General features: G+C 41.6%; 1 protein-coding gene across 6 annotated transcripts in view; it reads left to right on the top strand.

The window, feature by feature from the left end:
* LOC116309961 (thyroid hormone receptor alpha) overlaps positions 1–24,388 on the top strand; it is a 111,561-nt gene extending 87,173 nt beyond the window's left edge. For 3 of the 6 annotated variants that reach the window (XM_039611039.1, XM_039611038.1, XM_039611042.1), the window contains 7 exons: positions 286–347; positions 4,414–4,535; positions 7,203–7,350; positions 9,463–9,668; positions 11,049–11,195; positions 13,355–13,613; positions 18,232–18,482. In XM_039611039.1, the coding sequence (XP_039466973.1) occupies positions 286–347; positions 4,414–4,535; positions 7,203–7,350; positions 9,463–9,668; positions 11,049–11,195; positions 13,355–13,613; positions 18,232–18,482 (1,195 nt within the window). Of the gene's footprint in view, positions 1–285; positions 348–4,413; positions 4,536–7,202; positions 7,351–9,462; positions 9,669–11,048; positions 11,196–13,354; positions 13,614–18,231 lie in introns of all 6 variants that reach the window. The other 3 variants (XM_039611041.1, XM_039611043.1, XM_039611040.1) reach the window with 2 other exon arrangements.
* The last annotated feature ends 511 nt before the right edge of the window (positions 24,389–24,899 follow it).

Genomic DNA, 24,899 nt, shown 5'->3' with positions numbered 1-24,899 from the left:
ATTCCTTTAAATATCTAAAATGCAGCATAGTTTCCATGTTTTTCTACCAGTTTTTCTAGCAGTGTTATCTTATGTCTTATTTTAGCTGGAAAATTATGGTGGGCATTTTTTTTATTACTGTAGTTAATCACAAGATTTAAACAGAAATCTGTCTTTGCCTTATCAGGATTAGAAAAAGAAATCTTAGTAATGAAATGTTTTTTTCCTGAAATTGTTATAATGTTATCTTTTTTTAATCACTTCTGTCTTTTTTTCCTTCCACCCTCTTCTCCTCCACCCTCCCAGGTGGCCAGATGTGCCGAAAAGAAAGAGAAAGAACAGCCAGTGCTCAGTGAAGAGCATGTCCGGTAACTAACTTTATTATCTCTACCTCAGTCTTGTTGTTTGTGTCACCCCCCACATGGAAGTGAACACAATTCAAAGCGTATTTGCTCTAAGACGATGTCTTTTGATGTACTGCTGGATTCGGCCAGTGATTGGTTTAAATCCGTGACTCGGCAGCTCCCCTGGGTTTTGAGTGGTGTCCTTATTGTCAGGAATATGATTATACAATGGTGACAGGGAATAGTTTCCCTCAGAGGCCTTGTTGAACACAAATTAGCTAACCAAGGGGGATTGGTTAAACCGGACTATGAATGTTCAGGACTAATCTTTAATGGATTAAAGCAGAAAAAAATCAAAAGATCCATCATTATTATCCAAACAATTCAAATAGATGTATGCAGTATTCATTATTCATGTTATGGATAAATAAACAGAATCAGCATTTATTTCTACCTGTAAACGTTGTAATTGGTTTTTGGTTTTTGGTTTTTTCCTGATTTAAAATGCTAGCCTCTGATATCGTCGAGCCAAATTAATGTAGTGTTTTCCATCGTGTTAGCTTGTGGTGTAGGGGTGCTTAATTAAAAATCTGGATTATGAATTGTTTGTATTGAAATTGCAAAATCACTTAAGTCTTTGAAACTAGACATGTCTTTAATTGGGCTCTTCCTACACACTAAAACTGGAACGTTCACGTTTAATAAAAGGTGAGCCTTACTGCTGGAACCAGTGCGATTCAAAAGATGCAACTTTTACTTGATGGCTAATCGTATGGGTGACACTTTTCACAGTAGTTCCGTGTGGTTTCAGACAAATTAACATTTTACGAAGAAACCATAGTTGAGTGTGTTAGTCTACTAACGACCACAACAGTCACAAGGAATTTTTGGTGCATCACTGTCAGGAAATATGCATTTTTCCTGAGATCCCAACTAGTTGCCAGTCGCCAACTAGTTGGTAGGTCTGCATGATTGGAGCCTTACAAGATAACTGTTACATCACGACCAAAGCTATGTCGCAAATCATGTCTGTGATGAAGATGCAAACGACTATCTGTAAAACAACTTAACTCAGCAACAACATTGTTCGTTCACTTTTATATGTTTATTATACATTATCGCATGAAATTATACAGAATCAGAATGGATCTACTTTTTTCTCTTCTTCGCTTCAGTAGTACAAGAGGATTGACTGAATAAGTATGCTCCCTGTGGAGCAGACTTTACTTTTGTGATTTCCAGAAGCCTCTGTACATGTGGGTTATTGTTTGTACCTGTGCGTTGGGTGGTTGGTGATCCTTGTGCAACTACATGACAGCTTAGAGGTTAGAATTCTTATGTTTGTTACATATATTCATATTGTGTGACTTCAGAGGATCAAAGAGTTCAAGGAAACTTCTGAAGAGAAATAAATTAGTCAATGAAATGCGAAGATGAAAAGCATATTTCATGAATTCTGGGAATGTGAGTGTAAACCTTATAAGCTGGCATGATATCGGAGTCTGCAGGAAAGACTGCCTGTCTTAAAGTTGCAAGAAAAAGGTTGTTATACAAGGATTTAATTAACAGGCTTTCCCCTCTTAATCTTTGACCTTAAGTCTAAGTCACATTTACAGACAAAAGCAGGGGGGAAAAAACGAGCGATTTCTCCAAAAGATCCTGGGAGTGAGGTGTTCCTATTAAGGAGACTGCAGCTGTCAGTTATAGAGGGCCCCCCTCCCTATTAGTAAAACCATAAAAACTCAGTTTACTGACAGTCTTATCATCTTTAAAAAAAAGGTTGGCTGGTGTGAACTGTTCCTCAATCATTCCTCAAAACTTTTTGAGAACCTTAAAAGAGGCATGAAGCTGGGAAAGGCTACAAAAGCAAAACTTGGCTGTACATCAGTCCATGGGTAGGCAAACTGCCCACAAATGGAGCAAAGTTCAGGACACCGAGAACACAACATGCAGTCCTGGCAGATTGGAAAGAACCCAACGTTTGGAGCAAAATGTTTGCAGAAATCCCTACACTTAGCTTTAGTCTTTGTTCATGAAAAAACATGCGACGTAAAGAGACAAAAGCTGAACTTTTGCCTGACACTGAAAAGGTACTGCACCAAAACATCATCCCCACTGTGAAGCGTGGTGGAAGTGGCATCGTGGCTTAGAGTATGTCTGTGAAGGTTCTCAGTCATCCAGGTCATCGTAGTCAAAGGAATTTGCAAAGAAAATTTGCAAAGAAAAGCGTCTGGACTTCTTTAAGTTGCTTGAAGACGTTTCACCTCTCATCCGAGAAGCTTCTTCAGTTCTAAGGTCAAATGGCCGAGAGTCCCAGATACCGGAAGCCCACACACACGGACCAGTACCTCCTCTTTGACTCCCATCACCCTCTGGAACACAAACTTGGAGTAATTAGGACCCTAGACCACCGGGCAGAACTTGTTCCCTCTAAGCCTGAAGGGAAAAAGAAGGAACACACACACGTAAAGGAAGCACTCAAAACATGTGGTTATCCTAACTGGGCGTTCATAAAGTCAGCAAAGAGGCACAGAAAAGAAGAAGATCAGAAGCTCATGTGACACCAGCGAGGGAGGATAAGAAAGACAGACGCAACAACGTTGTCATCCCCTATGTAGCCGGTGTATCAGAGAAACTCAGGAGAGTTTTCTCCAAGCACAACATCCCAGTGTACTTCAGACCCAGCAACACACTCAGACAGAAACTGGTTCACCCGAAAGACAAAACTCCAAAACACAGACTTAACAACGTGGTGTATGCTGTACAGTGCAGCGAGGAATGCCCAGACCTCTACATTGGAGAGACCAAACAGCCACTTCACAAGCGCATGGCACAACATAGAAGAGCCACCTCCACAGGACAAGACTCAGCAGTCCATCTGCATCTTAAGGATAAAGGTCACTCTTTCGAGGATGCCAATGTTCACATTTTGGACAGAGAGGACAGATGGTTTGAAAGAGGAGTGAAAGAGGCCATCTATGTCCACTGTGAGCGACCATCTTTGAACAGAGGCGGTGGTTTACGACACCAACTGTCTGCCATCTATAATCCAGTTTTGAGTTCCCTCCCCAGACGCCTTAACGCCCACTCACATCCTGGGCCATCTGACCTCAGGAATTCACATGACAAGGTGGGGCCAGGTTTCACAATGAGCTCACCCGAAACCCTGGCTGATTAGGTCCCACACCCGCTTTCACACCTGGGCGCATGTGATTAGAGGATCACCAGGGGGTCCTTTGTCCCTCCTTGGGGGGATACTCCCACTGGGTTAAATCTGGGACTCTCGGCCATTTGACCTTAGAACTGAAGAAGCTTCTCGGATGAGAGGTGAAACGTCTTCAAGCAACTTAAAGAAGTCCAGACGCTTTTCTTTGCAAATTTTATTTGCAAATTCCTTTGACTATCGTGGCTTAGAGTTGATTTCCTCAAGGTCGGGATCCTTGCAGTCTTTGAGGGATCTGGGAATTCAGAATTGTGTCAAAACATATAAGATTATAGGAGAATGAAGCTCCTGAGCCTAAAGCACACAACTGAACAAATATCAGAATGGCTGAAAAAGAGGAAAACTCGGGTTTTGGAATGATCAAATCAGAATTCTGACCTTTGAGATGTAGCTTGTTGTGTGATGAGAAGAAATATTGATGAACTGAACTCTCTCTCATCTTGATGTGCAAGTCTTGGCAATAATCAGGTTGCTTTGTCTGTAATTGTGACTAAGATGAAGCTTAAGCTTCTGACTTCAAAACTGACATGTTACTGGTATACTGTCTTATTCTTGCAACTGTGCATATGTTTCATCTTGTATCACAGTCTGTAGGGGCCGTGTTTGCAGGTCTTTCATTGAGGCCCCTGTGATAACACTCATCCTCGCCCCCCCTTTCCTTCTCCACTCCTCTTCATCACTACTCCTCTTCTTCTCTTCCTCCCTCTCTGACCCCATTCATCCCAATCCTCCTTTATCACTCAAACTCTTGCTCTTACGTCATCACGCCTCACCATCCATCTTGCTTGTACTGCCTTGTTCGCACTCCTTCACCCATCTCTCATTCCATCCTATCTTTCTTTTCGACCTCCTCTTCCTCTCCTATAGCTCTTAGCGTCTCTGTTCCAGGGTACATCCCCAGCTACCTGGAGAAGGACGAGCCGTGTGTAGTGTGTGGGGACAAGGCGACTGGGTACCACTACCGCTGCATCACGTGTGAGGGCTGCAAGGTACATAACATCTCTCAGTTGTATCAAAATGGTGCAGATATTAGTTTGTCATGTATTACAGGTCGCTGAATAGTTAAATGTGAAAAAGCTCAGTGTTCGAAACACATAAACATAAACTTTGGTATTATTGTGCTGTATTTCAGTATTTCTGCAGATAGTGAACAGTGTGATTTGTAAGTTCTTTCACTGTTAACCAGCTAGCCCCAGCCCGTCATGTCTTCTGTTGTCCTACCAGTAACTCACTACGTCACTGTTGTGATGACATTCAGCTGTTTCTCCAGGACGTCTCTTGTCTTGGACAGACTCCAACTCAACCTCATAGGCTGCCGCCGGCTCTGTAGGGTAAACATGACAGTCTGCATAAACCAAAATCTATAGCGGTTGGAGAAATTGTTCACGTGTCCCTACGCCAAGCTAATTGAAGCTGCAGAGGAAAACAGTACTACAGCTTTTAACCCAAGACGACGAAAGTCCTTCGGCTCCCTGACGAGGCAGCTACGATTACTCCTCCTGATTATGTTTCCTTTCACTTGCATGTGCCCCCACTCCCACCCATTTCTATATATAAAAATTGCATTTAGTTCTTTGGAAAACACTGAAGGATCAGTAAGAAAGAACAATTGTCAGTCACAGCTAACTGAATTATTCTGATGAGGTTAGCCAATTCCCTCAGGAGTCTTTTGTTCAATCAGGAGTCGAGCTGAAAGCTACCATTACAATTCATTCTCCAACCTCAGATTTTAGTGTGTTCAGGCCGTCTCATTCTTAATGCCTTGTATTAATCCACCTCAGTAATATCTTACACTATTTCTTTCACACGTACTGATGCAGAGCTGTCTTGTTGTGTAGATGAAGATGAGCTCATTCTGTGCAGCTACAATATTTATGCTCCAAGTCAGAGAGCTGAATAAATGCTCTGCAGTGGAGAGGAGCTTTTTCTCAGCATAACCTACAGCAGTTACATAGCTCCCAAACGCCCCTGCGGTGTTGCTATAATTTGAGTATTATGCAACCTTTGAACCATGTTAGCTGCTAACAAGTGTTCGTGCAATTTCAGTAGCAATAGCCTCTTTGTTGCTTTCTGGTCACACCACAATCCATCCTACACAATTTAGGTTGTTAAGGATCCTCATGTGACTGAGCAGCATGACTAGTTTAAAAATATTCAGTTTTTACTATTTAAAGGAAATCACTGGCTTTTATTCTTTATTTAGTCTGTTTGGTACCACAGTTGTTGTACTCCCAGCATGAGTAAGAATGACGACTTTGTTTGGGACTGATTGCAGCCCAAGATGAAAACACATTTGGTGTCCTAATATACGCAGTAGGTGGGTTTGACTGAAAATCTGTCACTACAGTTCACATCAGTGCTGTCAGACTGGTCTCAGTTCATAAAACCAATTAAAGTTGAGTTTGATGTGAAGTAGAATGGACCAGTAACACCACTGCCTCATAAGCTACGCCAAATTTTCTTCTAATGTAAACAAGTGCTTTTTGAAAACGCTCACATTTATAAACCCATTCCACAATGAGCAGATGAGCAATCTGACATGTGTTTAGAAAAATAAGTGCAGTTTCACATTCACTCAAAGCAGCCGGCTCTTTGATAGTATAAGAAGGCTGTAAAGTTGACAATGATTCATGCACAGGAAATTAACAGTTCCACCTTAAATACTCTAAATGTTCTTTAAAAAATGGAGTTTCTCAGCACATAACAACAGTAAAAAGTCCATCTCATACCAATGTACCCTACAGTTTTACACAGCTCAGCCAAACAGTGGAGAAGATTGGTTCCTTCCTCATGTCTGACACGTCTGATAGCATCTTTATTTGTCCCTTTTGATTTGAAAAAGAAAAAATAAACAGCCTTTTATGATGTTTAGAATCCAGCTGTTTGGCAGTTTGACATTCAGGGAAAAAATCAGTAAAGGAAACATCAATCTCCTGTTTCAAATACAGACATATGTGCCATACTGTACATTAGTGAGTTGCCAGCAGACTCCTTGATGGCAGGCACAGAGGTGCTGAGAACAGATCTAGTATCTAACGACTGGCAGCCTGACAGCAGCCCCTAAAGCTGGCTGCAGTTATTCTCAATATAACACACTCACAGGGGAGAAACATTTAAATTTGTGTGTTTCCTCAGGCAGAAACACTTGTTTCGTATTCACTTAACTTTCAAATAACAGAGTAACATTTCCTACCTCGCTCCACTTTCCACTTTTGCTACAAACCAGGCCTTTGTAAACCACGTCTGCGGTGTTATTCCAATCAAACCGTCTCGTGTTAAGCTTGCGAGAGATGTTCAGTCATGCCATCAGTTCATTACTTCACGATTTTTGGCAAGCAGGATCTTGGCTCACAGTCACCAACATGCCTTGTGATGTGACTCATTTAATGAGCTTGTTTTATTGTAATCAGAACACAAGAACATTTAATTGGTGGATTTAATTTTGACATCAGTTCAATTCATTTTTATTTATACAGCCCCAATAACAGCAACAGTCACCTTAAGGCGTTTTATGCTGTAAGGTAGAAACTACAATAACACATACAGAAAAACCCAACAATCATACTGACTCCCTATGAGCAAGCACTTTGGTGAAAGTGGGAAGGAAAAACTCCCTTTTAACAGGAAGACACCTGTTCCCCTTTCCTTCTCCTCAGGGTTTTTTCCGCCGGACCATCCAGAAGAACCTCCATCCGTCCTACTCCTGTAAATATGAAGGTTGCTGCATCATCGACAAGATCACGCGCAACCAGTGCCAGCTGTGCCGCTTTAAGAAATGCATCTCTGTGGGCATGGCCATGGACTGTGAGTTTTTTTGTTTGTTTTTTAAGCTCGTCATAGTTTTTAGAGAAGAGGTAATGATTTTTAGTTCACTGAGTTTCATTTATTTAAAAAGCAGCCTTCTTACACAAAGGCAGATTGAAGGTGCTGTGCAGAGAAAGTAACTCACACTAGAAATCACAAAAGAAAAGTAAAACAAAAAAATAATATCTAATAATAATCTTACAACTTTTACTAGTCTAGTAAAAACAAATATTTCACATAGAAGTAAAAAAGTAAAATAGATTGTGCCTGGCAGTTACGGTGCTAGTTGAATGTAACTTCTCAGTTTTATCTGCCGTGTTGGACTTTTAGAGCCAGAAGTTACCCTGTTTAGAAGAGAAGGTGATTAGTCGTTAATCTGTTAATGCCTGCAAGTGTGCTTAGCTACGGGCATTCATGAAATGTACAAGTGCAACACACAAGTGCAGATAGCTGCTAACCAGTGCTGAGTAATACATTGATAAAAATAATAGAATTTTACTCGTAAAAATCAGATGCTCTGTTCGCTGTGTTACAGTTACCCCACAGTAAGTCAAACTGTTTCTCTGTTAATTCCATTAAAATGTTCCGAAAGGCAGCAGGAGCACAAACAGGCTCCAGAGGTGCAGTTCAGAGGCTTGAAGCCTAGCAGAAGGGGACACCTGTCAAATTACTGCACCAATCTCAGCGTCCAGATGGATTGATTTAACAAAAAAAGAAGAAAGAAATCATGCACTGTGTAGTTTTTATGTGAAGTGAAGCTATGCAGAAGTTTTTGTTACTTTTGTGTTGGCTTTATCTTTTTTAGCTCACTTGAGCAGTGCACATTGTTACAGTGTTTGGCAGTAGCCATGCCTAAAGCTGTGCTGGCATAATCTTCAAAGCATCTATAAAAATCCTTCATAAAACAAGCTAACGGAGCTTTGATTAGCATGAGCTAAGCTAGCTATCGGCATCTAGTGTTGTTCGCATACAACTACAACGATCAGTCATCCTTATCCTCAAACACTCTCTCGATAGAGAGGGAAATATTCATCACAAACAAAACAGAACCATGGATCCACAGCTCCATTCAAAGTAAGTGAGAGGCAAGAGCATCGAAGCGTGAAACCCGTGCATGCGTGGGTAGCCTGAGTCTTTTGTTCTCGCATAAAAACTTTGGACTGGACTCTAATTTGAGATGAACAGTACACCCTTTGAAAATTTGCAAAAACGTGTTACTGGGTGTTCACACAGATTTCTGCACAAGGTTGCAGTCTAACTAGTTAGAGCGATGAATAATGGGGAACACACTCACATGCTCATCAGCATCTTTGCAAGTGCATCTGCTTGTGTGGATCTAGGGAAAGGTTTGTTTTTCCCAGGATGTTTTTTAAAAAAAACCTCACACACACACATTCAGAATATTTGTAGCATCTTGACTTCTTTATGTTTGTTTTAGTATTTGTTTTAGCAGCAGTAGTACTTTAAATTTATAAGCTATTTACTGCAGTGGATTAGCAGAGGAGGAGACTTGAGTCACGTCTGATAAACGCACTCAGTGTCACCAGAGCTCCTTGCAAACACGAGGATGGCAGTGTACACAAAAGTAGGTGCTTTTATTAGCACTGAGTGCGTAACCAGGATATCATCTGTGCAACCTTGTATGCAAGCTGTTTGTGCCTTTATACAGCAGCGTATATAGGATTTTACTACAAAGTGTTATGCAACAGAAGTAACATCTCTTTGTGATTATTCTGAACACATTTGCTAAAACTGATTTAGCCCGTGTCCTTACAGGACGGGATTGATTATTACTGACACTGAATGTGCACAGAGTACTCATGTTGGAAGAGAGCTGTGATTATAGGCACTCGGTGAAAGAGTCATCCAGGCGTAATGCATAATTAGTCTATTAGCCAAGTCCTTTCAGTGTAAAACCTACGATCGACAGCTGCTGCATTGAAAAGGTTTCCAGCTCAGCTGTAGACAAATATATCAGAGCTTCTCGGTACAATAATGCATGTTCACTGTGCCTATTTTTGACTAAACTGGTAGGCTTTCCACAAAGACTCATCTCCCACAGAGAAAAGAACAATTCCATGTTACTGTGTCCTTCCTGCCCCTGTCTGATAGTGGTGTTGGATGACTCAAAGCGCGTGGCCAAGCGCCGTCTGATCGAGGAGAACCGCGAGAAGAGGAAGAAAGAGGAAATGATGCGGATGCTACAGACGAGGCCAGAGCCAGACACCGCAGAGTGGGAGCTGATCAGGATGGTGACCGAAGCCCACCGGCACACCAACGCCCAGGGCTCCAGCTGGAAACAGAAGCGCAAATTCCTGGTAGGCTTTTAGTTGAGTGGACATCGCCTTCAGGCTGAGCACTGTTGCATAAACTAGAACAGAAATGTTTCACATGAAAGTCAATAACAGTGTCATGTTCAGTTCAGAGATGGCTCTTTGCAGAGTTTTACATCACGCTGTGTCAGCCGTGGCTGTGGCACACAGCCCGTGGAGGAAACCGGGGTGCCGTTTGCACCTTAATTGCCAACAGTTGCTCTTTTGCGTCATGCAGAAATGTATTTATTACACACGGATCTATCCAGTGTGACCAAGAAGGATCCTGTGCAGGAAAAAAACTTCCAGACGGTCCAAGAATGGCTGCCTGCACACCCAAGGGTGCTTTAGAGATAACAAATATGAAGTTTATAGAAAGCAAAAATTTAAATTATACAGCAACAGAGATGGAAAAAGTATAAAGCATCATCTTAGATTATGAAAACGCAGCAGAAACTGCAAAAACATTACACAACACAGATCTGGGCATTTGAATCAGGCTGCTGTTTGGTCCTCACAACAGCTCCTTCCTTCTTTCATGTAGCTCGTTATTCCAGAATTCAACAGCGCCTTGAAAGTCAGTTCCACTTCAGATATCAAGCTTCAACATGAAAGAAGGCGACTTCTCTTCATTTCAAAAGAAGCCGTTTTGAGAGCTCTCCTTTTCATCATGGCCAGCTTGCTCTGTGGCGTCCCGTGTGATCACTGTAACGTGCGGGCGCACGTGCTTTAAACCTCCCAAGGTTACCTTGACGCAAAGGTCAGATGTTTGTTACCAGGCAACGGTTCCATGAAGGTAAAGACAGCTTTAAAGTTTTTAACAGGCCAAGGTTACAGTTCGATTCAGCTCACTTTTATTTATGTAGCGTTGCCTCAGAGCGCTTTATGTTGAAAGGTAAAGACCGAACGATACATGAGGAGGAGGACACAAATCACAGCTCATGCTTTGGATCGCCAGCAACTGGAAATAATTTCTTAGGCATTGTGCTCATATTACAAAAGAGTGAACATTCATGTGCTTAAACTAAAACAATGCAACGACTGTGATGTGATTTGCATCTTGCACACACCGCTGAACAGTTGGCATCAAAGCCCAGAAATAAACATGCAGTTTTAAATATTTGTTTCCATTTTGTAACATCATAACGTAACATCGTATATGCTGCATTTACATTTATATTACATCGTGTTCTTCTAAAGCTGTAATCTCCTAAACCGACTCCATTTTTCCTTGAGCTTCTTTAATACGCCTCCTCTGTTTGGGGCCGCTTTTGACTGCACAGAGAATCAAAGTCAACCCACAGGCCGGGCGTTAAGCGTCTCATTCAGCAGATATTCCTTGTGATATTTAAAAGTTTCACAATATGAAAAATTTTTCCTTTCCAGCCCGATGATATTGGCCAGGGTCCTATGGTGCCCACTTCAGATGGAGATAAGGTGGATCTGGAAGCCTTCAGCGAGTTCACCAAGATAATGACCCCTGCCATCACTCGCGTCGTCGACTTTGCCAAAAAACTGCCCATGTTTTCAGAGGTATGTGGTATGCGTGGGGCTTTACATCACTCTTTGTTTCATATTTATCTTCAGTCTTTGGTTCTGCTTGCACATCACGCCGCTTTCCAACTTTCCGATCACTCACGCCTTTTATTCAGTGATAACTTCACAAGTCAGGATCCTCTGTCTTGGTTGCTGTGTGCGTATTTCAGACAGACTCTTACTTTTCCCCACATCCTGCTTACACAGGACTAGATTTATAGTACAATAAAACAAATCTGCTTTTTATGTGGATATCTTTAATATGAAACATTAGCTGTAAGATGGATTTCGTCTGCTATCAGTTTGCAGTTGAACAGGATTAAGTTAGCATGCAATCTGCTCGTGATGACAGAGGTGGGATAATCGCAGAACTGTTGCCGTTTATATAGACAAAAGTTTAAATTACACAGAATTTCACATTAACGGCGTACATTCCAGTCCAGACAGAACTTCATCAAAGAGAAAATCAGATATTTCTCTTTAAATTGTGACATAGTTGCTGCAAGACTTCAATTTAACAGTAAATCACATAGACTCTTGGCAGTATTGCTTTTATATAGGAATATAAGCAGAATACAACCAGCTGAGTCAAATCTCTTATTGAAAAGAGATGCAGACGAGTTGCAGTCATCAGCACAGCCTGGCTCAGATTGACTGCAACGTGTTTGTGTTTGTTTGCCGACAGGTCGCTTCCCACCAGGCAACCTGTGCCATCAAACAGTTACCTGCCATCAAAATCATTTTACCTTGAAGGTCATGTTTTCGTGCAGCTCTGGACTGCTTCCAGTTCTGCTGCTATTTTTAGATCACTGCCTGGAAGTCCCGTTCTGTCCCCCCTTGCAGTTGTGCCTTTGCATTATGTGCTGGATCTCCTCCAGTGTGTCACAATGGCAACCCTTCAACTTAACTTTCCTTCAGCTGACCCAGTGTGTTGCCTTCTGGCTTGGATATCGTGAACTTATGGGTGACCCCAGCTGTCATCAACAGAAATTACTCTTAACAGTAAAGTCATGTCAGTTATGCAGTACAGATTAAAGAACCTCAGTGAATAATCTGCAACATTCAATTGAAGAGGCTTCTAAAAATCTGCAGTAGTATTGTTTAAGTTTATGCTGCATTCAGTGAGAGACAAATTTTAAGAGAAACATCAGCAGCAGTCTGATTTCTTACTCAGTGCCCCAGGAAAGGTTTCCAAACCCCCATTTCAGTCTTTTATGTCTTTCCCCAAAATGTCAGCTCACACAGTACCTAAATATAGCCCGTCTACTTCAAAGACAAGAATTCAATCCAGCGGCTTTAAAAATGTGTCGCTCTCTCGAGCTTCCACTTTTACTGAAATTAACACTGTGAGTTTTTTTATCGTCATTTCTTTAAATTCTGATTTCCACTTTAGATTTAGACAGCTATAAATGATTTAAGATATAAGATTGTTATCTAAACTACACATGTGCATACTCTGGTTTCACTGTAGTAATGTTTAAAGGCAGGCTGTGAGCGTAGCGCTCTGTTAAAACACTAACAAGCTCGTTAACCTAAGCTGGGTCTTTTGATTGGGAACTTCCTCCATCTGAAGCTTTTGTCCTGCTGCTTGTCAGCTGGGATTACACCGATTAATCCACCCCACACCCCCACCCCCGTCTCCCTCTCTCTCTCTGTATTAAGTGGTGACTCACCACTTACTGATATTGCTTTGCTCTCTGTGCAAACAATCTGTGAGCAAGTGCCATCGCATGTCTTCCCACCTAACTGAGTGCACTCATCATGTATATTGTAGGGGCTTCCTGGTTACATAAAACCTGGCAAAGGACTTGTTGTGAATAGAATATAATAACCCTTTCCCTCATATGATGGGGTGGAGGAAAAGCAGTTCTAATCCATTTCACTGTGTGTTTCTGTTTATTTTCAGTTATTAAGAAATACAACCACAACTGTGAAAGAGTCGGGACACTGTGTCAGTGTAAATAAATACAGAAAAGATCATTGCAGTTTATTTTTTCAAATTGCTTAATGTTGCTAGCTAGCTTTTAGTTATTATTATATCATTAATGTGTTACTAGTTTAGAAAACAAACACAACTGTTGACTTCCAGGGCAGATTTTTCTGGTTGAAGTTCAGCATTGTCTCGTTTCCTGACGAGCTCAAACCTTGTTTCCCAGCTGCCTTGTGAGGACCAGATCATCTTGCTGAAAGGCTGCTGCATGGAGATCATGTCGCTGCGTGCTGCTGTGCGCTACGATCCCGACAGCGAGACTCTTACTCTAAACGGCGAGATGGCCGTGAAACGCGAGCAGCTGAAGAACGGCGGGCTGGGCGTGGTGTCGGACGCCATCTTTGATCTGGGCAAGAGTCTAGCACAATTTAATCTGGACGACTCGGAGGTGGCACTGATGCAGGCGGTGCTGCTCATGAGCTCAGGTGAAAAATGAATATTATTACCATCATCTAAAACCTGTTTGAGTGAAAAGATGTGATGTTTGTCATTCGACATTGGTTTTGTTAGATTTCAGGTTTTATTCCCACCTAACATCTTTACACCAAAAATATATTCATAGATGAACCAAGTGAGGATTTTTTATCTTTTGTGGTCTTATGAAACACAACAAAAATAATTTCCCCCCGAAAAATCAACGACGATGATTTTTTTCACATTAATGTGACACTATGTTGGAAACAAAGTCACTGTTGCTACATCACACAATGAAATTGCTCCACTCACTGAGTACAAATCAGCCTGTAATAGCAGGATTGATTTGTCTTCTATCAAGTCTTTTTTTTTTTTTCATTTTATGGTTTGGTAGGTTTAAAAAAAACATTAATAACATTACTTCATGTTAAATCTCGGGTGTAGTGGTTCTGACAGTCTGCGAAGTCAACCTCAGGATGTTTCAGTCTCATTATAGTTGCTGTATGCTTCTGCACGCCACTTTGCAACCCCACTCCACCTGGCTCTTTTGTATTGCTTATACAGTTTTAGTGTAAATTATTCAGTGCTTCAAATGTTCCACATTTTATCTTTTTTACAGAGTAATTTTGCAAATTATTACAAACAAAAAGCTAAAATATAACATGTACAGTGGCTTGCAGAAGTATTCGGCCCCCTTGAACTTTCCCACATTTTGTCACATTACAGCCACAAACATGAATCAGTTTTATTGGAATTCCACGTGAAAGACCAATACAAAGTGGTGCACACGTGAGAAGTGGAACGAAAATCAGACATGATTCCAAACATTTTTTACAAATAAATAACTGAAAAGTGGGGTTCACAGACGAGAGCATTTTCTCGTTGTCTTGGAGGTGTCTTTTGTCAAACTCCAGGCAGGCTGCCATGTGCCTTTCACTGAGGAGTGGCTTCCATCTGGCCACTCTACCATATAGGCCTTACTGATGGAGTGCTGCAGAAATGTTTGGCCTTCTGAAAGATCCTCCTCTCTCCACAGAGTAATCCTGGAGCTCTGCGGTCATTTTGAGCGACCATTGGGTTCTTGGTCATCTCTAAGGCCATTCTACCCTGATTGCTCAGATTGGCCGGATGGCCAGCTCTAGGGAGAGTACTGGTGGCTCCAAACTTCTTCTATTTTTGGATGACAAAGGCCACTTTTCTCATGGGGACTTTGAATGCTTTTGATATTTTTCTGTACCCTTCCCTAAATCTGTGCCTTAATACGATCTTGTCTCAGACAGTTTGTGATCTTTCCAGATCAGGTTTAATCAACTGAGTTTACCACAGGTGGACTCCAATCAAGTTGTAGAAACATCTGACAGATGATCAGGGAAAACAGGGTGTACATAACATGACACAGTGTGGAATAAGTAACATGAATACTTACTGTCCACATGCACTGTAAATAATGCAATTGACTGTCAGAAATACCTGTTATATTCTGTGGTGGGTCTTGCTGCTGCTTTCTCTTTAGTCTGTCTATATAATTGTTATGAAACGGCTGTTTGCAGGCAGGAAAAGGACCCAAAATGCAGACTCATGGAAACAAAAGGTGAACTTAAATACAGCTTTAATGCTGGACAGCAAACAGAAAACTGGCTGAACTAGAATACAAAAACGAACTAACTCGGCAGGCTGGTAGACAGAACACACAGCATAGCAGACGGTGTGGATAAGGGTAGATCGCGACACCAACAACCTGAAACACAGGGCTTAAATACATACAGGGAGCAATCAGGGAATGGGCAACAGGAGGGAAACACAGCTGGGGCAAATCAGGCCTAACGGAACAGGGGAAGCAAAACCAGATACAGTAACATAAGACATGCACCTCCAAAGTAAAACAGGAAACATAACACAGACTGAACTTAAAGACACAGACTCACAGGCAGGCACTGCAACAGAGGGAACAGAGACGTAAACCATAAGACAGAACTAGAAATGATAAATAATATAATAAACTCAAAACTCTGGGTCAACGACCCAGGCATCCTAACAATAACTGCATAGAAGGGCAGGGTGCCCTCCAAAAAACCAGAGTTGTCCTGATATATAGTAGTAATAATAGTGGACTGCTGTTCTTCCACTCTGTAAGGAGCTTTCTGACAAAATTTGTTTTGTGTCGCGGAAAGATGGCAAATAGTCAACTTTGCAGTTTCCAGTGCATTCATGGTCAGTCCTTATACTGGTGCAGGTGGAGTTGCTTATTGCCATTTAAAAATATTTTCTAAGGAAGTTATTTGCTTCCCATTTTTCAACCATTCAAGTGAAATAACCCAAAACCCAAGATGTGACTGGCCCTGTAGTTTTAGCTCTGCTCTAATGCTAAAAGTCTACCATGGTACCTACAGTTTGACGGACTTTATCCACAGACATAAAGCTGATCACACCGGCTTTATTTGCACACTGATGGAAAAGGGAAAAACACATCTACTAAATTCCCACACTCCCTAAACAACCTGAATGGGAATAATCTTGTCTAATCTGCTTTTAATCCTATCATCACACAGCCCTAATTCCTAGACAGCCACTGTCTCTGAAGCTGGGCCACAAAGCCCCACTTGGGGTGGATTTCTTCAAAGTGTGAACTAAAAGACACCCAGATGCAACCTTAACATTAATTATATTAGATGCTTATTCACAAAATAATCTGTCATAAAATAAAATGCCATAATAGTTTCTCATAAATCTTTACTTTAATTCTCTGTTTCATAGTTGAAATGATGTAACTAGTGTGCAGTGATACACTCAGAGGATGGACAGAATATTATCTGAACAACACTACAAGGGAGGGACAGACACAGTATCGGCATGATTGATAGTTGGAAAGCAAAGAACTGTGCAGCACTGCAGATCAGAAGAACAGATCCTGCAGGTCATTCAAGGTCCTGGAATCTCTCCAAGACCTACGATGACCTAAGGCAGCTTATTTATGGACATGCTGCTGCTGGAATTCTGTTAGGATGTGTTTGTTCCTGAGTACTTTTGAGATATTTTTAGGGGTAAAGACACTGAATACAGCAGCTTTTTTCCAAATTGTGAATATTGGGCTTTTTCCTTGTAGCTGATAGGTCCTAATTCTCTAGTCGGTTGCAAACACACAGTTCCAGTGTTTGAACTGCCACATTTTTGCCACTTTCAATTAGGACTGCCACGATTAGTCAACTAGTCACAATTACGTCGACTCAGATTGACGCGTTGTTTGAAGCTTTGTAAGATCCTTAAAGACGCAGAAATAGGTAGTACGATTTAATAGTGTAATAACGGACTGAAACAGAAGATGGCAGCACTGCATGTACAAGGATGTCAGCTGCCGTTAAACGCCAAAGAAGAAGAAGTAGAAGAAGCAGTCTCTGGTATTGTAGCTGTGTCCAAATTTAGGGTCCGCATCCTTCGGAGGCCGTATTTGGAGATCGATTACGTTACAGCGACGCGATGAAGGCTGTCCAAATTTGAAGACTCCTCCAAATGCGGCCGACAAACGCGTCCTCCTTTTCCCCAGATTTGAAGGATTGGTCAGGTGTATCCTTTGTGGCCCAACCTATCCCAGAATTTAGCGCGGCCCAGCCAATTCCAGTTTCCAACAATGGCGGCAGCTACTTAGTTTTAATATTACTCTTATTAAACTTTCTGGGTTACAAAATAAACTTTTAAGATATTCTCAAGCGAGAATGTAGCTGTGTAAACTTCAAATATCTGCTTGGTTTATCAAGACATCACGCATTTGCAAAAGTGTTCCGATGTTTTCAGAGACGTCTGTTACCCACCAGCTCGTAGCTAGCCGGGGTTCAAGGCTCACTACAGCCGTCGAGAACAGCGAACTCCCGGCACATCGTTTTTAGACCCTACGCAGTCTTTCACTACTCAGTTTAAACATGATGTTTAACTAAGTGATAAAAGTCACTTAGTTAACTAAAAAATGTTCTTGTTTGGCTTTTTTCAGTGTTTTATTTGTTCCTCAGTAAATCGGTTTGGCTGAGATTGAAGTTCTAGTTTTCACACAGCTGAATAAACATCAAACAGAGAAGTGATTAAACAGAAGTGTAAGATGGTCGAGAGTTTACGCCAGCGTCCTATTTGTTATATTTTAGATAGCAAGGAGCAGACGGCTGAGTTTATTAAACTTCACTGAGACAATCTGCAAATTTCATTAAAAGTTTAATAAACTATCATCTTGTCTTTATTTTTAGTTAGCACATACCTGAAACACTTCAAGCTGTAAGTTAATGATAGTTATATAAGAGCAGATGCATGCTGGTGCAATAAGCTGTACGTTTTACGTCCAATGGATGCACGATTAGTCGACTAATCGCAAAAATAATTGGTGAAAAGCTGACTATCAAAATACTCATTTGTGGCAGCCCTACTTTCAATAAACGAACAGCTTCATTTATATAAGTTATATATAAATACGATGTTCTGTTCAGAGATTTTGTTTCCAGTACACACTGTCACACCAGTTATTCTGCCCTCTCCAAGAAAAATGTATGCATCGTTTCAATTTTCAATATTTCTTCTATTTTAAAAGGAACCAGGCAGCTGAGGGCACATTTCCCATGTAATTGTTCCTCTGTTCTTTATTGCCTGCAGACCGTTCAGGGCTGACCAGCATGGAGAAGATTGAGCAGTGCCAAGAGGCTTACCTTCTGGCGTTCGAGCACTATATAAACTACCGCAAGCACAACATTCCCCACTTTTGGCCCAAGCTGCTGATGAAGGTGACAGACCTGCGCATGATCGGGGCTTGCCACGCCAGCCGTTTCCTTCACATGAAGGTTGAGTGTCCCAATGAACTGTTTCCCCCGCTCTTCCTGGAGGTGTTCGAGGACCAGGAAGTGTAACTGTACATCACCCTCAGAAAGAACACTTTTGTGGTGGCTTTGGGAGGAGTGGAAGTTTGGCTGAAGGACAAGCGAGGACGAAAAACTGGATTTTTTTTCTCTTCAAGGAGAACACACTCTGTAAATTTCTTTTGTTGCCCCTTTGTGTGTGTTCTTTTGTTTCGTTTTGTTTTTTTGATTTGTCAAGCAACTACAACATCCGCCACCAGCAAGCACACATCAATATTATCAGAGGAATGCAACCAGTCTCACTAGGCACACACACAAAGTACAAGCAGTGTAAATACTTATATAGCTATTCACACATTCATACACCATAAAAAGTGTATTTATATGCAAACAATTGCATTGCCTCTTTTTGCACCCCCATGGATACACAGCTGTACTGTTCCTGCGACTAATGCAAACTGAGGGGCTTGGTTACGTTTCTACTAGCTGCACAGCCACCCATCACCTCAGATAAGTGCTTTTTTTGTTTTGTTTTGTTTTGTTTTAATCTCTGGGACCTGATCATAAGCTTCTCTTTCAATCCCTCACTTTCCTCACATCTCCTTAACTGCAAAGGCATCCTCTGTCCGCAGCCTAGCCCTCAACCTGCCAAGGCCCCGTGAGTCTTTGTTGACCTACCTCCCTCACGTACTGACCTCTCTCTCTCTCATGTATACACAGGCACATGGTGTACATGCACAAAAGACACCCCTACAATATTACCTCAAACAATATTACCTTTCTGATTAGAAAACACAGATTCATGTAATATTTAGTCAAACCATATGCAAGCTACATTGAGAAAACTTTGTATGAAGCCCTTATTTATATACAGATATATCTTATAACTGCAGACATGAGATGTTATGGCTCAGTTTCCCAAGCAGGGATTAAACCCAGTCTAAAAAAAACACTAAAAACTTTGTTTTCAGTTGAAATCTTCATTGAATTTTCCTTCAAGTGTGGAACTGGGCTAAATCCATGTCTGGGACACTGAGCCCATAGGTATTAAAAACTGTAGTGCATCAGAGGTTACAAGATGTCATGAACATCACGGTGCTTTCTGTGATCACTGAGTGTTTTGCTGTAGTGGATTTGATATCCATCAATGTGCAGTAAATTCTCTTTGTTTACTGACATGGTTCGATATTCTTGGAAACAGGTTTACTTTCTTTCTTGCTGTGACTTAAATATAAAGTTTGACACCATTCTCACGCAGTATTTGAAGCTAACGCTAGCGACTGCTTAACATAGCTTAGCATCGTCACTGCCAGGTGATGAAGGCTGTCCCAATTCGAGGGCTGCTCCAAATGCGGCCCACAAATGCGTCCTCCTTTCCCCCAGATTTGAAGGATGGGTTGGGTGTATCCTTCGTTGCCCAGCCTATCCCAGGATTCATAGCGCGGCAGTGGCTGTGGATGATGTTTTTATGTTTAGCCTAGTTGTTGTTGTTTGTTGGAATGTTTAAAGCCAGATGTTTTATTATTTCCTGTTTTGTGCTAAGTTAGTGTTTTTATTGGCTGTAGTTTATTTTTTAAAGGACAGATTTGGAAATTGTTATTTTCACCAAAGTAAGAAAGCAAAGAAAGAAATCCTGTTTCCCAGAATATCAGTCACTATTACGTTATTGCTTCTTCAGGAGTTATAGGACATGTTTTTATCATTTCCATGTCAACAGTAGCAGCAAGGAGTTATAAGCAGATTTACTCTAAAACGTATTTTTCATTCATGATCTAGCAAAATAAAAAATTAAAATAATACTTTTTTTTATTGTTCATTGGATTCAGTGGATTTGGATCATCTTTACCTCCATTATACCCTAACTGTGCTTAAAGTATGAAAGGCTAATGGCCAGCTCTAGCACCGTTCCTCATTGAGAGCCTACAGAAAGCACTGATTTAGTCGTGGCATCTTAAACATCCAGGAAGAGAAAAGCTGATTGCGACGTTGTTTTTCTACTAACTATAGCATACACAGGACGTCTGCTTATATTTATACACAGCTGGAATACCTCTCCAACACATACCTCCTGTTGTCTTTACCTCACATACTCATATGCATATTAAACACCTATTTAGTTATTATCACATGTATTACCTCAGTTGTTTTGTGATCAGCACTTCCTCCTCCCTAGTCGTGCACACTTCCTGTGTCTGTGAGTCGGTGTTTGAGTATCCCATTGGATCCCCCTGCACTATGGTCCGCCCCCTCAGCTTCCCACTGATTTGTGTTAGGTTCAGCACTAGCACATGGTGGTGGTTGTGGAAACCTCTTCAGGCTTCTCCCCATCGCCTGCACCCATTTCAAGTCCCGCCTGAAACTGGCAGATTCTACCTCACCTCTCATTTAAAAGGAGCTAGCCCTCTGCCTGCAGCGCATACACATAAACATGCACAGAGATATAAATATACAGATATATGTACTGAGAGTGCACAAAGGACTTGCAAGCATGGACCCAGTGAGTGTCTTTTATATGGGCCACAGATCAACAGCTGAAATTCAGTTCCCCCCCTTTTTTTCAGACTTTATCACACAAAATTTGGGACCAAGAGTCATTTTGAATTTTTATTTAAGAACCTAAAGTGACAACACTGCAGATATGAATCTGTGAATCTGGATCTGTGTGCCGATTGAACTTGGAAGAAGCTGTCAGGACACGGGGACAGCTGGAAACTGGCACCCCAGTTGAATTTTAGCCCTGTCGGGTCAGCCCAAGAGACTCTTGTGGGTGGTGACTGGAAGGTAAATGAACAGCAACTGAGTCAGCAGCATCCGCCTGAGGATATGACTTTTTGTCCTGGCCGAAGCGAGGGAAACGGCGAATGTGTGACCGTTGCAGTTTGACGCAGTTCAGGCCACCAGCAAACATACGCAGACACGGGCCGAGCGATGCGTCCCTGAATTCTTCCCTCGCCATCGCAGCATAAATGGAAAAGACTGGCCCAGAAATTTACAACATGAATTTGACATTGCTGAGACGATCTCCACCAACCATATCCCGCACTGCCATCCTCTATAAATGATTATCAGGTTTTTTTTTCTGTTGCACTAAAACCATGCCTGTATTCTTCAGCAGCCCTTAACTCCTTTCCTTTATGACCTCTCCTAAACCTTTCCCTTTCCTGCTAGTCTGTAGCATTCCCAATATCCTCCCTGATTATCTTATATAACCAACAAGGACTGTGATGCGGCGCTGCCACTCTCAGTGTTACCAATCTATGTTGCAGGGTATTTAAATAGAACGTGCTTATACAGGGATACAATTGCACACACACACACGGCAATAGGATGATTGAGCTGTACAAGTTCAGAGCGGCCGTCTCCAGACCTGCTGTGTTTGTACTGCACTCACTATCACTGTGAATGAAAGCCACGCTGCAACCGGGCTAAGGCTCAGACAGGGTACTGCTGGCTTTCTAATTCACACATGTAAATGTGCCTCACAGAGGTTGGTAGTACAAATATACACAATATAGGAGCAAATATTTATACACAGACACAATACAGTTATTGTATGTGGCATTCGAGCTATCAGTGGGTGAGTTTATGCTGCCAGTTCCAATCAGATCATGAATCTGTCTGACCGCTCATGTAGCACAGGTATCAATGTCTGTAATGTTAATACAGTTGTTTTTAATACTTTGGACCTGATGTACGTTTTCTTATATTCTGTAACTGTAACTTTAAACAGAGAAGTTTCAGATAATGAGTTCAGCGTATGTACAAATAATCCTGCGAGTCAGAAGTCTTAATATGCTCATCCCAGAAAAACAGCAAGTTGTTTATCGGGAGGGAAGGAGAGCGTAGAATCGCTTGTTTCAGGCAGTGGATGAACTAAAGTGTTACACCGAGCAAAGGACGTTTTTTAAACCAGCTAACGTAATAAAGAAACAGAGCTTTAAATAAGCATAACAGGGTAATGTAATTGACATATGATTTGCAGTAAATACATTAAAAGGTTACCATATTAGTTGGCCATCTGTAACATCTGCTAATCACCAACGTTCAGCTTCAAAGTGATGCACTTCCTGTGTGGATGCATACATATAATTTTTATAGATGCCTTGTGGAGATCATCAACTCATGGCTGACTTGCTTTTTGCAAACCTCTTGGTGAATCCCCCCCGAGTTTGAGACTGAGGTCAGCTTTGTGATTTAGATTGGAGCTGGCAGCATGGTCTCTCTGTTTCTCTCTTTCTCTCACCCTCTCTCTCTCTTTCTCAGCCAAATGATCACTGGGGAAATCCTCTTCCTGTCCTTTAAAAAGAGAAAAAAAACACAGCACACCAGCACCACAGAGCACACTGCCTTCAGCCGTGATCAGCTGCACCAGCATAGTGGAGAGACAGCAACCATCCTTCTCACCTTCCACAGTCATCATCACATAGCAGACATGTCCAGGTCGCTCTTTAAGTCTGATCTCAGTGGTTGGAATTTTAAACTCTAATGAGAAGTAGCTGCACAGGACGGTACCTTCATTTGTTGTCTTGATCGTCATAGTGACCAAGTATCCAAGCATGTTTTCTGCATGACAGCTCTGTTACTAATAGCATGGAGTGTCTTTTCTAACTTTTTTGGCTTCATAATCTCCAAGCAGTGCTTCAGTGACGAGACAAAAAACCAAAAAATCATTTTACATTAAGAAATCAGAATAAAAGAACTGATTTGTTCTGTCTGCTTGGACATGGCTCGAGTATTTGGTGCACTCATGCAGGCGAGGCAGAATGGAAAATTCTTTCACCTGTGCGAGCCATAGAGTCTAAAACACGTGTTCTTGTGGCAGTGTAGCATTGTTTGACATAATTGAGGCCACTCAGAGGTAGGCTACCTCCGTCCGCTTCATGTCCCAACGTCCCAGTCAAGCTGTAGAATAACAGTCTCCATGTTTTCCACACCATCACCACAGTTTGCTTTCTGTGTCTGCCTCTGAGATCAAAGGAAGGGTTATATTACGTTTACAATCAACTCAAATGTGAACTTGATGCTAAGCTCTGCAGCTGCAGCCTGGCACAAAACTAACAAATACTACTGTTTTTATTACTTACCCAGGGAAAAGATCCGTAAGCCAACATCATTGCTCTCATCCTCACATCCACCTTTCCCCATCCTTCCATCTCCAACCCCCCGGGTGTTTCCTCCGTATGCCTCTCCTTCCTTTCCCACACACTCTCCCAGAAACCTGCTACGGCTCATGCTAGCACTCTCTGGTGGAGAAAGACGACAATCCCTGCAGGAATATGTCCACACGTGGAATGTAAAATACTGAAATTGTATAATTAAAGACACGGTGTGAAGTCCCACACTCATGTTGCTTTCGATGTTGTTGATGTTGCTTTTGTTGTGCACCAAGTGTTCGTCGTTCTGCTTTTTCTTGGGCCGTTGAGCTTTGGAGGTGGACATGAACCACGTCCTGTGACAGACTGCTACTGATGAGTCCTTTTAAGAAAAAACTAGTATGTTTATGAAAGAACTGTGTGATGACTGAAAACGTTTGAGTGATTTAAAGGAAGGGATGAAGTGAATGTTTTGGGTATAGAGGAATTTTTTAATTTTTGTTTTTTTAATGATACTTTTGTCTTTATTTGCATCTGATTTTTCTTGGTAAGTGAATGTCTATCTGTGTTGATGCTTTACTGTGAGAATATGGCTGTATATGCACTTTCACATCATCATTGGTGCAGTGGTAGCTAGTGCTCAGACATCACCCATGGGTCGGGTTCAGCTCATCTTCAGTTTAGCCAACTGAAAAAGAAGCCATATTAATAAATACAATTGAAACTTCTTGGAACAGGCGATTGCATTTTGGCACCATAGTTGGCTGTATCTAGCAGCTGTACTGCTTGCACTGTAATACACACTGCTGTATAAGAATGAATGAATTGCATTATTCAAAAATATACGTTTAGTGTGATAAGCTAGTCAGTGTTTTGGATTCATACTTTTTTTTAAGGTTTTGAATCTTACATTTTTCTTATTTCTGACCTTTTTTTGTTTTGTTACTACTGCAAATTCTCATACGCTAAAACGTAATGTACCACTGTGGGTCCCGGTCACACAGGCTTAGAGACCAGTTAGTGAATGCCTGGCAAACACAAGTTGTTTGAGAAAAATGTATTTTCTCTGAACGGCTGCTGAAGTTTGCTGGCAGTTGCTGTGAAATCGGTTCCTAAAGGCTTAGTTAGGCTTGCCTACACTAGTCGGTGATCCTGTGGTAATCACTGGCAGCAGGAGAAAACTCTTTTCCCAGTTGCTTGCTGTCACCAGGTGAAACTGGTCATCTAAGGGTTTACGACACTGCAGCAAAAACCTATTCGGGATTGCTTTGGTGGTTGCTAGCAGTCTGTAAACACTTGCTAACTATTTGCTGAGCGGTAGTGAAACTGTGAAGAATGTAATTTCACCAGGTGACAACCCGCAATGTTATGCAAT

Source organism: Oreochromis aureus, linkage group 4 (assembly GCF_013358895.1).
Source record: "Oreochromis aureus strain Israel breed Guangdong linkage group 4, ZZ_aureus, whole genome shotgun sequence".
Classification (NCBI taxonomy): Eukaryota; Metazoa; Chordata; class Actinopteri; order Cichliformes; family Cichlidae; genus Oreochromis; species Oreochromis aureus.
The sequence above is the reverse complement of the archived record's forward strand: the minus strand, read 5'-3'. Positions and strand labels throughout refer to the sequence as shown.